This window comes from Macaca nemestrina, chromosome 3, assembly GCF_043159975.1.
Source record: "Macaca nemestrina isolate mMacNem1 chromosome 3, mMacNem.hap1, whole genome shotgun sequence".
NCBI lineage: Eukaryota > Metazoa > Chordata > Mammalia > Primates > Cercopithecidae > Macaca > Macaca nemestrina.
The window spans coordinates 161,136,335-161,152,243 of NC_092127.1; the positions used below are offsets into that span (position 1 = coordinate 161,136,335).

The window sequence follows — 15,909 nt, forward strand, 5'->3', positions numbered from 1 at the left end:
AAAACCTTAAAAAATACAATTAAAAAATAACAATATTATTAAATTCTGTTGCCAGCCAAGATCTCTGAACCTGAGAGTTATTCTTTGTTAAAAAGAAAGCTTTGCAATTGTTAAGGAGATAGGAAAACAAGTTAACAACAACCTGAGTTCCACTCAGATTAAAGTGTAAAAAGAGAACATTGTTTCACTGTTTTGATTCCTTTTTATTGAAAGCTGGTGTGTATATTGTACTAAAACAGCACCTGCAATTCCAAACTTTGGGAAACAGCAGTATAACCAAGCAACCCTTTTATTTGCTGTGAGTCATATCATTCAGTGTAAACTTATATGAGAAGCATTTTTGTCTTTCAAAACTGTACAGATCACATTTTAAGGGGTATGAATGATAAGTCATAAAAAAGTGCACGGAGCATGAACTCATAACTTAAGATGGAAAAAACTGGAGCTGTCTTGCTCAAGGAACGGCTGTCATCTCTGCTCTGACAATGAGCTAAGAGCTGATGTCACCATATGGATAGAACAGAAAAACACTAAACTGTTCAGAAGTGGCAAAGCATTCAAAATCAAGATGGCTGAAGAAGCCTGCTTCTGACTCCGGAGCTGAAAAAATTTAGGTAAAGAGAAAAACCACTATCCAAGGCTACAGAAGTTCTATTCCAAAGCTTAGTTTCAGCAAAAGGTACGACCTTCCCTCCTAACTGGCTCTTTTGAAAGATCTAGATTTGCCAAACATTTTAAAGGTACAAAGGAAATGACAGGCGATATGACATAGTGGTAAAGGTGGTGGACATAAGGAAAACAAGGATCTGGCTTGCCCAAGGAATAGAAGGAAGCTAGTAAAGCATAAAAGAAAAACGACCTTGTAGTCTGAGTCCTCATACGGTCTCTGCTCCTGTGTAGTTCTACAGGCTGAGCCAATCAATTAAACTCTCTTACTGAAGTCTCTAACTGATTGAGATCATGTCTACAAATGACAGGGCCTACATCAGTAATTCAACAAATGAACCCACATGCAGTGTGTAGGTCCTGATTGGATGCTGTTTGTGAACACATCAACTGCAAAAAGAAAAAAAATATAGAGTCACTAGGAAAATAGGGTAGGGCTGGGCAGTAGCTTATATCGTGTAATAATTACTAATATTATTGGGTGTACCAGTAGTAATGTAGTCTTGTGTCTTTTTTAAAAGTTTTTACCCCTTAGAGAAACATTCTGAAGTATTTACACGTAAAATGATATTGTACCTGTGATTTGCTTTAAAATACTCCAACAAAACAAACCCACAAACCAGGGTACTATACAAAATAAGTATGGCAGAAAATGATGGGAGGGGGGTCCATGTAGGTTCATTGTATATTTTCTCTGTTTTTGTGTGTATTTAAATATTTGTGCATGCTTACATGCATGCCCACGTGCACGCACCCACAGACACACACATACACACAGTTTTTTTTTTTAAATAAGTAAATTAAAAGATACCAGTACCAGCACTCGCCAATAATCTGTTGTTGTCTTCATGAACTTTCTTATAATTGCACAGTGTAGAACTTCCTGAAAACCTAGGCAGAAATGTTTGGCCTTCAACAGAAAAGGAAGTACCTCCACATAGAGAGGTCTGGAAATCAGCACAAATCCACAGAGAAGTAAGATTGCAGTGGAACAAAATAAGAACAGAGTTTAGAGCAAGCAGTGCTGACCAATAGTGGTCCCACTTGGAGGTAAATACAGAAATTAGATATGGAAACAAAATCAGGCTACTAGCCATCATGGAAGTAGTGTAGATCTGCGACTTTCTTTAGCTCAGATCTTTGCTTCAAACCCATGCACATTTTTTTATCCAGCCAGCTTTATATTTTGCTTCCTCATTATTTTTTCAGTTGCTTACTTCTTAGGAAATCACTCTTTTATAACATCAATCTCATATGGTTTTTTCAAGCAGAGGGAGAATTGATACATTTCTCAGTCCTCGATTGGACAAAAGAAGACAGCTTTAGGCCCCTGGTAACCAGATGGATGAATTCAAATAATTCCAAAGAATCTAAGGAGTGGAGACAGATAGAAGGAAGGGGCATCCAGGAATGTCTACAGATATAAAGTGGGCAAAGATCTAGATATTTCAGAAAATGTAAATGGAATATATATATGGAAGCAGTGAAGAAAAATTATCAAAAGCAGTCTGGAATAGATAAACCTGATTTCTAAATGCATGTCTCTATTTTCATTTTTTACCTATTAATAGGCAAAGTAGGTGCACCGCATGAAGTTGCCATGAGGGTTAAATGACGTAATGCACATAAAGCACTTCAAACATGCAAGCACTCCATAATTCTAAATAACTGTTACAATGCATAAGATTTTGCTCAGTATTCCAAGTAATTTTGGCAAGAGCAGATGTCCTTGAGCCATAAATGCAGCTATGTGGAAGACGCTATCACTTCTTAAAGCAGTTCAACAAATCAAAGAAAGATATACAGCATTGCCAGAACTTGCATTAATATTAACCTCCTGTCTTTATTGTTCCACCTTTAGATTATAATCCCAACAGGTTTTGTCAATCCACTTTAATCCTGTCCCTATTTATTCCTGTGCCTATTTAACTCTTAGCATAATTCTTTCTAGGTTATTCTAGGAGATTTAAAAAAATCCTGGGCCAGGCACAGTGGCTGATGCCTGTGATCCCTGCACTTTGGGATGCCAAGGCTGGTGGATCACCTGAGGTCAGGAGTTCGAGACCAGTCTGATCAATATGGTGAAACCATGTCTCTACTAAAAATACAAAAATTACCTGGGCGACATGGCAGGCGCCTGTAATTCCAGCTACTTGGGAGGCTGAGACAGGAGAATCACTTGAACCCAGTAGGCAGAGGTTGCAGTGAGCTGAGATCGTGCCACTGCACTCACTCCAGTCTGGGCGACAGAGTGAGACTCTGTCTGAAGAAGAAAAAAAAAAAGGAAAGAAAATTCCTGATATTTTGTTTTGGTTTGGCTTTTCAGATCATAGCTAGAAATAGTTTTTCCAACAGAAAGAGTAATCTGAATGTTTCTGGGAAAGGCCTGGGCAGCCACACACCAAATGTCTCCCTCCCAGGTCTTGCCACAGTGTATGAAATCCTATTAGTCATTCCTTTAAAGTCATGAAAGGCTTCTGCTAGATGGAACTGCTAGCTGGAAAGAAAACAGGTAAGGCTTCTGTCAGCTATTAAAACTCCACCTTCAATTGCTTTTTCAATTTCCCCAGCATGTTTTCATTTATTCATTAAAGAGTTCAGCAAAACATTATTGAATGCATCCTCGGGGAAGGGATTACAAAATTGAATGAGCAGTGCTCTCAGTCCTGAGAAACTCAGTCTCAAAAGCAGACAGTAATATAATGTCAGGAGTGTTGCCATTGAAATCAGACAAACTTGGCTTCAAACAGTAGCTTTGCCATTTTCCCTTGGGGAAAACCTGTCTATGCTTCAGTTTCTTAAATGAAGAAACCTTTTTTTAAGGTTTTTCTGTTTTTTTTTCAATAAATAAGTTAACGTGTAAATGCTTTGTCAAGTTACAAGCAGGAAATAATTTAGTAGGTATTCGTTATTATTATCATTACCATGATTTTTATATAAATAAAAAATTATAATGGACAATAGCTTTACATATATATATAAAATTATATATATAATACATGTAATATATATTTTATATATATAATATATGTAATATATATTTTATATATGTTATATATATATTCAAAGTGCTCTAGTTACAGATACAGTGTATCTAGTTACAGATACAGATACAGTGCAGTGTCTAATACTGCCTGGAAAATTTAAAGTCTTCTTTTAAAGAGGGTATAATAGGGTTAAGTGTGGAGTCATTGCTGTCACAATGGCAACCTGCGGGAAGAGTCTTGGAAAGAAATGAGGCTTTAAGTAGAACTGGAGCAAAATACGTTAGTTGGGGAAATGCAATATAAAAAGGTTATGACGATGAGCTGTGGGAGTTTGTAATGGGCCCTATATGCCATGCTAACTGGCTTGGACTTTTGATCAATAGACATCCGGTGAGGAGTTTTGGAAGAGTGATAAAATCATATTTGTTTTAGAGAAAAACCAAACTGTCAATTGTGAGGAAGGCAGCCTAAAGCAGATAAGGGAACTGGTGACAGGCCTCCAAGGAAAATGTTGCTATCATCTATGTGTTAGGCAATATTAGAGGGACTGAAGATGAAATGCAAGTTTAAACAACACTTCCAAAGTAAAATCAACAAACACTGTATTATATCACAGGAGAGTAGCTCAAAACAGTGTACTGAGAGCAACCTTGGAAATCCCCTTCACGACTTCCTCTATCTGCCAATATTCTCCTGCCACCCAGTCCCACGCACATTCACTCTATTACCAAGACCTGTTGATCTCAAATTCTGAATCTCTCTCCAACTCTGTTCTTTTCTTGCTATCCTTACTGTCATGATCTTACATAGGCTCTCTCCCTCTCTTCCATGGACTATTTCATTAGCTCTTTATTTTACTATTGCTAAGCTCATCCATTTCTAGTTTATCCTTATAGGCTGTTGTAGTAAAGTTGCTGACAAAACTTGATCATATCATTCTCCTAGTTAAAATTTTCCAATGGCTTTCCAATGGCTTGAGCCATTACTCAAAAGATAAAAGATCAACTTAATTATAAACAAACCAGATACCTATGTCTCCATCCTTAATTATGGCCATACCAGTTTCAAGAATACCAGTAGATGAGAGATTTTGTTGTTTACTCAAAAACTGAGGGTCTTCGGTTTGCATGTGCTCTCTATGTCATGAAATCAATCACAGTTTTTTGGTGAATTTTGACAGAAAACTTGTTTACCACAATTACAGTATCATTTAGTTAACCTAAGTAAGGAATTAAAGGCCCTCCATAATCTTTCCCCAACTTATTTCCAACATGACGTTTCCAAATCTTCCCCTGAAGACACACAGTTGCATTCATCATCCTTTCTCAGAACACATCTTGTGCTTGACCACTTCAAAGTTTCTACTCATGCCATCTCTCTTGTGTGAAACTCCTTGCCCCTTTCTGTCTTCCTCTCCAGATCCTAAATATTCTCTGTAATCATTTTGCTCTCTGAAGCACCCTCTGATCACCTCAGTCCACAGAGATCACCCCCTTCTCTGAAATGCCCTAGCATTTAACATCTTACTATTCATTTGCAATTAACAATCAGTTCCTGTCTTTTGTTATTGCTGTATTGTTGTATTCAATTATTATTTATCTCTTGCTTTGTTTTATAACTTTTAAAGTGTTTATACTTTATTTCCTAAACTGGACTGTAATTTCCTTGAAAACTAGAACTTTGGCTTCTATTATTATTATTATTATTAGGCCTTACACAATATCTTGTAGGTATTAGGCACTTTGTGGTTGCTAATTAACATGTTGACTAATACAATACATATACAGAAGAAAAAATAAAAACAAAAACAGTTGAAGTTAATGAACTAAAATCTGTTTGAGTTAATAAGCATAACTTTTTACTTACTAAATGTTATAATTTTAAGAGAATAAATGCATACACATCAATGACTTTTTAATTATTAAATTTATTTAAATAGGCAGGAATATGTGTGCTTCCTTTGTAAAAGAAATAGCAAAAGCTCTATGACAATATAGTGACCAATTCCTGTTTAGCTATACTGCCCTCCAAGCAGTACTGCCCTCCAAGCAGAGGAAACCTTATCTTTTAAAGTCAAGGGTTGAAGGAGGAAGAAGGAGGGAGGGGTTAAGAGGGATCAGAGAAGGAGAAAGGGGAGAAGGGAAGAAAAAAAGAAGGTGCAGAGGAAGAGATAAAGGGGAGGAGAGTGGAGGGGAAAGGAAAAAAAAATGGAAGGGGAACAATAGAAAGGGATGGGGGGAGGAGAAGGGAAAGAATCTCTTCTCATTAAACTGGTGGTCAAAGTACTTTCCAAAAAAGAACACAGGATCCTGTTTCTGACTAAACCAGCTTTGTTCATGTTCCCCTCATGTTCCTCTTAGTGACATGGTCAAAACTGTGGCTTTGAAGGTCATTCTGGTTGCTTGTAGGAAAGTGGGACTGCAGACATGAGGATAACATGTAAGGAAGATGCATGGAGTGCCAGAGTTCTCCCTTCTCCATCCATCTTTCTCACTGGAAAGAGAGAAGATTTTGGAAACTTTCAGGGGTTAAAAAAATTAACATAATATTTCTACTTACCAAGATCCTAGTGGCTTTCTTCTATAATTGATAGGGGAAGGGACATGAAGCACCAAATATGGTATTGGCATTAACTCTAGTATAGAAAGTATGACACTAGGTTATGGAAAACTTAAGAAACACCTTGTGGCCACTATTCCCTCAAAAACCACAGCAAGAAAAAAACAAAACAAAACAAAACAAAATCCTGATTTTTCTTATAAGACTTTCTTCTAATGTGCTCTTTCAGTCTCCTTTTTAAAATGCCTAGCAATAACAGAATAAGTTTCATTTTATCCTCGAACCCTAATATAATTTTGAAAAATTACTGCAACTGAGAAGTCTGAGTAGAATTAAAATGCTTGTGGATGTAAATATTTTTAATGGTTCAGAATCATCTCATTTATCTAGTCAAAATTGCTTTGGTATTTCGTATTGTTGGAAAAAATAATATAGGAACAACATTACCCCTAGCAGAGCAGTGAGATGGTAACGAAATCCAGCGGTGAAAGTGGCGATTCCGACCAACTGATTCCTGCACTGCTATCTGCCTGCTTCCTGCCTTTGACACAGCAAGTTATTTAATGTGGTGAGAAAGAAAGTGTTGAAGCTGTATCATTATTTACTAGAAATCACATGTCAGGAGTTCAGTTTTAAAAAAACAATAATCCAGGAAGTTCAGGCTAAGCAAAACTTGGGTCAACAGGTCGCTTACGTAAATACGTGGGTTAGATTTTACTGGGAAACTCCAGCCTCGAATAGGTGACAGCAATCAGATCTGCAGCCCTTCTTTCCTTCAAAGCAAAACCTCCAAGTAGGAGGAAGGAGTCAAAAGCAGTCACAACCCAAGCTAGCACAAATAAGCAAACGGCCTGCAGTCACCTATCTGGTGTGACTTCAGAGGCACGCACACACGCACACACGCACAAAATATTCTCTCCACTCCCTTCCACCTAAAAAACCTTTGAGAGTTTTTTTGAAACTTGCCTTGTTTTTGCCAAAGTACAATTATGTACAGTGTGAACTGAATTTACTTGAACATTTTGTGAAAGGAGAAAGGCTGAGGCACAACTTAAGAAAGATATAGGGGTGAATCATTATTCTTTTCAGCCACATATTTTCAAATATATTGTTTATGGGATCATTTTCAGAAGATTATATGCAATATGAAGTGTCACCAGGACGCTTCCTATCTTACAAACCTCATCATCTTTCTGTAGCCCTCACATGTGCACTGACCATCACAGCCTTCCTTCGAGACCTTGACTTGAAACGCGTGCCCATCTCGGAGTCTTGGAACTTGCTGCATCTCCCACTTGGATGCTCTCCTGGCCATATAAGAAGGTTCTGGTCTCCTGTTGCTCCTCAGCCCAGTAGTTCCCTCCACAGTGAGGTCTTCCCAAACTATCCCACCTGCCAATTCACACCACGAATTCTGTGTCCCTCTTCTAATGCTAATTTATTTTCTTCTTTGGCACTTCTAACTTTCCTCCTTACATTTTTGGTCCATAAAATGCAAGTTATATTGATATATACACATTCACTCATGTTTATCGAGCATCTCACTTACGCCTGACACCATTCTAGGTACTTGTGATTTGGCAGTGAACAAAAAATGTTCCCCATCTTCACAGAGCTTACTTTCTAGTTATGGAATAGAGGGTTTTTCTGCAAGAAATGTACAAATGAAGAAATACATGTAAAAATGGAGAAATGATTTAGAGGAAAAGAAATAAGGCAGATTAAAGAGGATTAGGAATGTCAGGTTGTAGGGGTAAGAGTAGATTGCAACATTAGAGTCAGGATAAACCATAGAGAGAAGGTGAAGTTTCAGCAAAGAAGTGAAGGATGTAAGGGTGACAGATATGCAGGTATCTGATGGAAGAACATTCCAGCAAGGGGAATCACTAGCACAAAGACCTAAAGCAGAAGCAGGTGTGGCATATTCCAAAAACTCAAGAAGGTCACTATGATTGAATAAGTGAGGAGGAGAGTAGAGCAGAGAAGGCCCTGGAGTCAGTGAGGGCCAAGTTCACACAGAGCCTTTATTCTGAAGGAAGCTGGGAGCCACTGAAGGGTTTGGAGCAGAGGCATGAGATGATTTGACTGATACTTTAAGGCAGTAGTCTCCAACTATTTTGGCACCAGGAACCAGTTTCATAGAAGACCATTTTTCCATGTTGCAGGGATGGTTTCGGGATGATTCAGGCAACTGACATTTATTGTGCACTTTATTTCTATTATTATTATATTTTAATATATAATCAGATAATTATATACCATAAAGTAGAATCAGTGGGAGTCTTGAGCTTGTTTTCCTACAACTAGAAGATCCCATCTGGGTTGATGCGAGACAATGACAGATCATCAGGCATTAGATTCTTGTAAGAAGCACACAACCTAGATCTCTTGCAGGTGCATTTCACAATAGGGTTTGCACTCCTACAAGAATCAAATGCCGCCACTGATCTGACAGGAAGCAGAGCTCAGGCAGTAGTGCAAGCAATGCAGAGTGGCTGTAAATACAGATGAAGCATTGCTCACTTGCCCACCATTCACCTCCTGGTTCCTAACCAGCCACGGACTGCTATCATTTCATGGCCCAGGGATTGGGGACCTCTGCTTTAAGGGATAACTCTGCCTCTTAGTTGAAAACAGGTTATAGGCCGGGCGCGGTGGCTCAAGCCTGTAATCCCAGCAATTTGGGAGGCCGAGACGGGCGAATCACGAGGTCAGGAGATCGAGACCATCCTGGCTAACACGGTGAAACCCCGTCTCTACTAAAAAATACAAAAAACTAGCCGGGTGTGGTGGCGGGCGCCTGTAGTCCCAGCTACTCCGGAGGCTGAGGCAGGAGAATGGCGTGAACCCGGGAGGCGGAGCTTGCAGTGAGCTGAGATCCGGCCACTGCACTCCAGCCTGGGCGACAGAGCGAGACTCCATCTCAAAAAAAAAAAAAAAAAAAAAAAAAAAAAAAAAAAAAACAGGCTATAAAAAAGAAAGGGAAGAATGAGACCCTACAAACCAGAATACCACTACACATTGAGGCTTTGGGATACACTGTTTGTTGAATTAATTAATATATGAATGAATGAACTACAGAGGCTGTAGAATAAGAGACACAGAGATCCTCACAAGTATGAAGTAAAAGTGATATGTCTTCTCATCTTTATGAATCAGATACAGTATATTTACATCACACTCTATAATTTTGTGTGTGGTTCTATGCCTATATACATATATGTAAATATTTGCTGTGGGTTCTCCGTGAAACACTTTTAATTTGTTTTATGCTACATGTATAAATACCCACATAGTGTCATGTTCATTAATGCCAAGCTGTTACTATATTAGGCTACTTCCATTTCCTGAAAAATAGCACATTCTAATACTGCTTAGTTGAGGTGAATTTTTTAAATTCTGAACTTTATGAAATAAGTCTCATCTTGCAAAAATAAATGTCATGGTTTCAATTCCCATTTAGTTACACTAGTTTGAACAGAAAAAAGTTCCCACAGCCACAGATTCTTTTTCAACCCGACAAACTTATTTCTGAAGACTTTGGGCACAAGAAAGGGCCCAGGGAGTGAATTTGGAAAGCCCTATACAAACCCATCTGGGATAAAAAGAAAGCACAGATGGCCTATTGGCAGTAGATTCATCTATGAAAGGCAGCAGACATTTAAATGTATTATTTTTAAACATGCCAATATAGTTTCAGGATTATCAATTTCAAGGCTGAGTAATTGTAAGGTTTGCAGAAATTATCTTGTTCATCTAGTTAGTCACAAATATTTATCAAGCATGTACTATCTCTCCGCACTGGCAATAGAGAGTTGAGTGGGACAGGGTCTGTGCCTGCGCAGTTTATTGAATGCATTCTCAGTTTTGATAATGTCACCCTTGGGGAGAGAAAATTCGTCCCTGGGTGAGACACAAAAAGGCTTATTCTTTTAGATGTATAAAACACAGATAAATATGTAGTATATAAACAGACACACAATATATCTGTGGTAATAAAATTTCACAAGGAGGGGTGATTAGAAAAAAATATTTCAGGAAAAAGACTCCCTGAAAAACCATTACAGCAACAAGGGAAGGAAACAAGCAAGTGGTTGTCATGAAATATGGTAACTACAGTGATAAGGAGAGTACAAAACGCTGTAGGTCCATATACCAGGAACACTTAACCTGCTACAAAGGAGGAGTGAGGGAAGGCTTCCTTGGAGAGGTTGCACTTAAGCACCAATGTGAAAGAGGTTCAGTAAGAATTATTCAGGCACATAGGTAAGGAATGGTGTATTAGAAGCAAAGCAGAGAAGAAGCTGATGCAAAAGTACTGGACAATCGTAAACACAGACTTTTACTGAGGAAAATCTACACAAACCCCTAAATTATCTATGTTGGCTAATTTGGCTTGACTAATTTGGCTATTTTTATAAAGTCAGGCAACAGAGAAAACACTGATAAGTGAAAGCTGAATTCCTGTCACATTTTGGGACTTCATGTCTGTCCTCTCTGACATAAGGGCCCTTCTTTCCATGGTCTGCCGTCATCTCAGTAAGGCCCTTACCCCCTCTCGCCAGAGAATTCCAACCACCCCTGGCTTGTCTCCTTTTCATCCTCTCATGGAAGCACAGCAACATGGTGCTCCCTGGAAGTAATGTGCCGGCTGAGCTGCCTGGAGAGCAGCCCTTATGTACCCCTCTCCACTCCAGATCTTCATGTTGATCCACATCGATGCCTTAGTGTGCCAGTTAAGAGTTTGTAGAATCAAGCTCTAAACTATGGAACAGAGAGAATTTGAGTATTCCTTCAAGTCAATAGTTCTTAAACTTTTAGAATCTGGAGAGAAAACTATAGACCTCCCCTTATTCATCAAGTCATAGATATTTAGGGTGCCTGCTATGTGCCAGGCACTTTTCTAATCACAGAAGAAGGAACCTGGATAGAATAGACAGGATCCTTCATTCACAGAGTTTGCTTTTTAAAGAAGCAAAGAAAAATAGAAAATATATGAACAAATAAATCTAAAAAAATCAATGATGGGTGTTAGGAAGTAAATCGAGAAAGGGTGACAAGTTAAAAAAGCGACTTCAGATTGGGAGATAAGGGAATAAGAATAACAAGTGACATCTGAGCTGAGGCCTGAATGATAAAGAAGCAGTTATGGGACTATCTCAGGGAAAAGTGCCGCATGCATAGGTAACGGCCATATGGTGCAAAGTCTTACAGTGGAAATGAAAACGCACAGAAGCAAAACTGATAGTAGATGTACACCAGTTTGGCTATACTGTCATGAAAGTATCATTTTCAGTATCAATGGCTTAATCAATTCCTCTACTTATGCGTACTTACCAGGGACCCCGGGATCTCCTCAAAAACAGCAAGTAAAGTTAATGTCACCAGGAACCTACTGAGGGCTGCTTTCAAGTTCACTGGTTGGTATTCAGGTCATATCATTTGTTAAATATTTCTAATATTATCTCTATAGTAAAGCATAGCACAGACATCATACATCAAATGTGAACCTAGATGCCCTAAAATCCATCTTGTATCTTTGACTAGTAATCCTAGCTTTATGTGCTAACAAAGTGACAGCATCATAGCCATTCAACACACAGGAAGCAGATTTCTTGGGTCTGAATTTTAGCTCTGCCATTTACTTAGCCATGAGAACCTGGGCAAGTTGCCTAAAATGTCTGTGCGTCAGTTTCCCACAAAGTAAGAACAATTATGTATCGTAGGACTTTTGTGAGGGTTTAGTGATACAATGCATGTAAAGTATTTGAAAGGCCTTTGGCATATTAGACATTATTACAATGGTTATTACACAGCTTGTGAATTCCTGCTAAGCTATGCTTACCACCCCAGTCAAATGCACTGTATTTTCTCCCCCTAACTTGCCTTTTTTCTTCATTTCCAGTGGCTGAATTTCCACCAACTTACAAAGTTCAGATAAAATGCCACAAATACCACAAACTTCTACTGGTTACAGATTGTGGAAAAGCCATTTCCCTTCTCTGAACAACTATTAATACCATCTAGTACCAACTGTTAGTACCACTGCTTATATCATCTAAATATAACTTCAATCAGTTACTATCTTACAACGTAATTTTGTGTATATGTTTTGTGTACTTGTTCACTGGATTATAAATTCATTTACAGAAGCACTATTCCATAGAAATATAATTTGAGATACATATATAATTTAAAATATTCTATTAATAGTAACTAAAATGTTTAAAAAAATAAAAGAGGAAGTTAATTTTTATATTTTTATATAACCTAGTATAACCAAAATATAAATTTATCATGCAGTCAATATAAACAAATTATTAATGAGATCATATATATATTACTGAGTCTTTGAAATGCGGTTATCTTAAACTCACTGCCCATCTCAGTTTAGACTAGCCATATTTCAAGTGCTCCATAGCCACATATGGGCAGTAGTGACCATTCAGAACAACACAGCTTTAGGGCATGTATTATCCTTTACAGCTCTGTATTTATCACAAAGCCTAGCGCAGCACATCCCCTATTTCAGAAGTTCAATATTAATATTTGCTAAATTACTTTAATGATTTATTTTAAATCAGAACAAAATCTAACCACATGGTAAACACATTTCTGCTAGTCATACACACAAAAAATATAAACATGGGAAAGTGATTTTAGCTTTCTTTAAAGAATAAGAAGTTTGTTTTTACCTCAAGATTAATGAAGTAAATTTTTCAGTTATATTTCTTATTAAAAATGTAGTTTAGATTCAACAAGTCCTGTTTCACTGAAAGAAATTGTAATATACAGCAATAAAATGTATTTATTTGTGTGTTAGACATATTCAAAGAAATAATTTAATCCTACTTTCTGACATGAGTAAGAATTTTAGGCAAGTATAACTCATGAAACAAACACGCAGAATATGGTAAGTTTCAATGTAAATATTTTGAGGTCATTTTGCTCTTCACCATGACTTTTCCTTAAAATGATGTGCTCTGAAATGCATTTTTTTCATAAATGATTTTCCAGTGACTCAGAGGCAGTTACAGAAAATGAATGACATTATTTTCATAGTTAGCAACAACATACTGTGAGGACCAGACCAATCTGAAGCATTCTTGTTAGAAAGGCTGATACGAATAAAAGGAGAAATCCTAACACGTTTTCTGATACTCTAAAATTGGACCTACCTACTCCTTCTTTATTAACTCTATTCTTACCTTTTCTTTTAACTGTGTGTGTCTCTCTGCCTGCAAAACTGATTGTTACAGAATTTTAAATAAGTAACAAAATGTAATAATTAGAAAAGTAAAATAACTCACCTTTGGCAATTTCAATGGTAATTTGCAAATTGGCAACTGAGAATGGTTTTCGTTAATTACGAGAGATTGATTCAAGTTGGGGACTATCTTTCCTTTAGGTACTTTATAAACGACAATGGTGCCTTTATAATGAGGGCAGCTATAGTTTCCAAATTCGTCCACTTCTTTGATTTGGAGTTCCAGCCTAGGTTTTCTTTGCAAGTGAAAAATAAGTGTGTAGTCTTTTCCATAATCTTTCCCATTACCTAAATAGAAGTAAAATGCATTTATTACCATTAAGATATCTCACTTTGGGAGGCCGAGGTGGGTGGATCACGAGGTCAGGAGATCAAGACCATCCTGGCTAACATGGTGAAACCCCGTCTCCATTAAAAATACAAAAAAATTAGCCGGGCGTGGTGGCAGGCGCCTGTAGTCCCAGCTACTGGGGAGACTGAGGCAGGAGAAGGGCGTGAACCCGGGAGGCGGAGCTTGCAGTGCGCAGAGATCGCACCACTGTACTTCAGCCCAGGCTCCAGAAGGAGACTCCGTCTCAAAAAAAATAAATCAATTAATTTAAAAACAACAACAACAACAAAAAGATGTATCACTTTGTGTTACTTAATTTTTAAAAATCCAAATAATTATTTTACTTTAAAAATATGACTAAAACTTTTGTGTATCATTATCTTTTGTCAAAACATAACTGACAAAGGAACAATAGGCAGAGACCATGTGGATTGCTCCAAGGATTTCTCATCGGTTGTTGGGCCAGGTGCTCTCTGGCTGCTTCTAAACCAAATAATCTTTAGCTTTTGTTTCTCTATTTCATTTTGATATAACCAGAAACTACTAGAAATATTCAGCTTTTGCAACATTTAGAAAATTATTTTCACCCGTTGAGAATTATCTTTCTCCTTTCCCCTAACTATTCATATTGCGACCTCACAATAGACGTTCCAGAACTGCACTCTCCTATAACATGTGGCAATTTAAGTTTAAATGAAAATTAATGAACAGTAAATATAATTAAATTTAACTCCTCAGTCTACCTACATTTAAAAGTCTCAGTGACAGCATAAGCATAAAGGCTACCATAATGAATAGCACAGATGTAAAACATTTCCACAATTGTGAAAATGGACAGTGTTGATCTAGAACTTTCAGGTGTGATAGTTATTGAATTTGTGTTACTGAAATTTCTATGAAAACCTGACGGATTCTCCTAAAATGATAATATACAAATGTTTTATCAACTCCTTACTGAAAATTCTAAAGTTTTTGTGAACATAACATTTCACTCATTGGGGTTTTACCATGACAATCAGAATATTTTACCTTGCTATTTCAACAGCAGAATAAACACTACCATGTTTCCTAAGGCAATATATGTCTGCATCAAAATTTGTAAAACTTGTAGGAAGCTATAACGTAGCATTTAAGATAATATGCCTTGGATGTATCGATCTAGGTTCAAGTCCAGCCTCTCTGATTTGTGTATTCTGTAATATTTATCTGTTAATATTTGTCCATTGTTTTTCAGATCTCTGAGCTTTTTAGAGACTTCCCTTAGCTTCCTTACCCTTCCTTAGCTTCCCTTAGCTTCCCTTAGCTTCCTTACCCTTAAAACAGGAGAAATAAAGCTTAACTCCTAGGATTGTTTAGGAAATGAAATGAGAAAATATGGATAAAATAATTATCATCGGACCTGGCACACAGTAAGTGCTCAATAAATGACAGCAATGATACCAAATGATAAAAGGCAGGATTCTTGCACTATTTTGAATTTGCACACACACACAAAAAAAAACAAAACCAAAATCAAAACCAAAAACAAAAAAAACTCAGTTTTTTTAAAGAAATGTCAAGATGAAGCTTTTTTTTTTCTTTTTTTGAGACTGAGCCTCACTCTGTCACCCGGGCTGGAATGACACAGCTCCACAGTGGCACAATCTCAGCTCACTAAACCCTCCACCTCCCAAGTTCAAGTTATCCTCCCACCTCAGCCTCCCAAGCAGCTGGGACTATAGATGTGTGCCACCGTGCCTGGCTATTTTTTTTTTTTTTTTTTCATAGAGACAGGGTTTCACCATGATGCCCAGGCTGGTCTCGAACTCTCCTGAAGGCAAGCAATCCACCCTCCTCAGCCTCCCAAAGTGCTGGGATTACAGGCATGAACCACCACATCTGGCCAAGATTTAGCTTTCATGTCTACATGGAAACTTCCTTTGTCTACTGTAAGTCAACATACAGTTGACTGCCCAGAGTTTTCTCTCACGGAAAACGTTCCGTTTTGCCCAGGGAACAAAGACTTCCGTGAGAGATGTAGATGATACCAGGACCCTTCCCCCGGTCCTGACTGCTTGAGGTCATTTTGGTGATTTTTCTAAAGCTCAGTTAAATCTAGA

The 15,909-nt window shown here is 37.7% G+C and overlaps 1 protein-coding gene and 1 long non-coding RNA gene across 3 annotated transcripts in view; one reads left to right on the forward strand and one right to left on the reverse strand.

Annotated features, from left to right (window-relative positions):
• LOC105487764 (death domain containing 1) overlaps positions 1 to 15,909 on the reverse strand; it is a 73,765-nt gene that overhangs the window by 22,427 nt on the left and 35,429 nt on the right. For both annotated transcript variants that reach the window (XR_011621381.1, XM_071093758.1), the window contains one exon: positions 13,523 to 13,767. Coding sequence is in view for 1 of the 2 variants with exons in the window: in XM_071093758.1 (XP_070949859.1) it covers positions 13,523 to 13,767 (245 nt within the window). In the remaining variant the exon portion in view is untranslated. The remainder of the gene's footprint in view (positions 1 to 13,522; positions 13,768 to 15,909) is intronic.
• Positions 11,803 to 15,909, forward strand: part of LOC105487763 (uncharacterized) — a 45,630-nt gene continuing 41,523 nt past the window's right edge. The window contains exons 1-2 of the long non-coding RNA XR_011621382.1: positions 11,803 to 11,915; positions 12,118 to 12,247. This is a non-coding gene — a long non-coding RNA (uncharacterized lncRNA). The remainder of the gene's footprint in view (positions 11,916 to 12,117; positions 12,248 to 15,909) is intronic.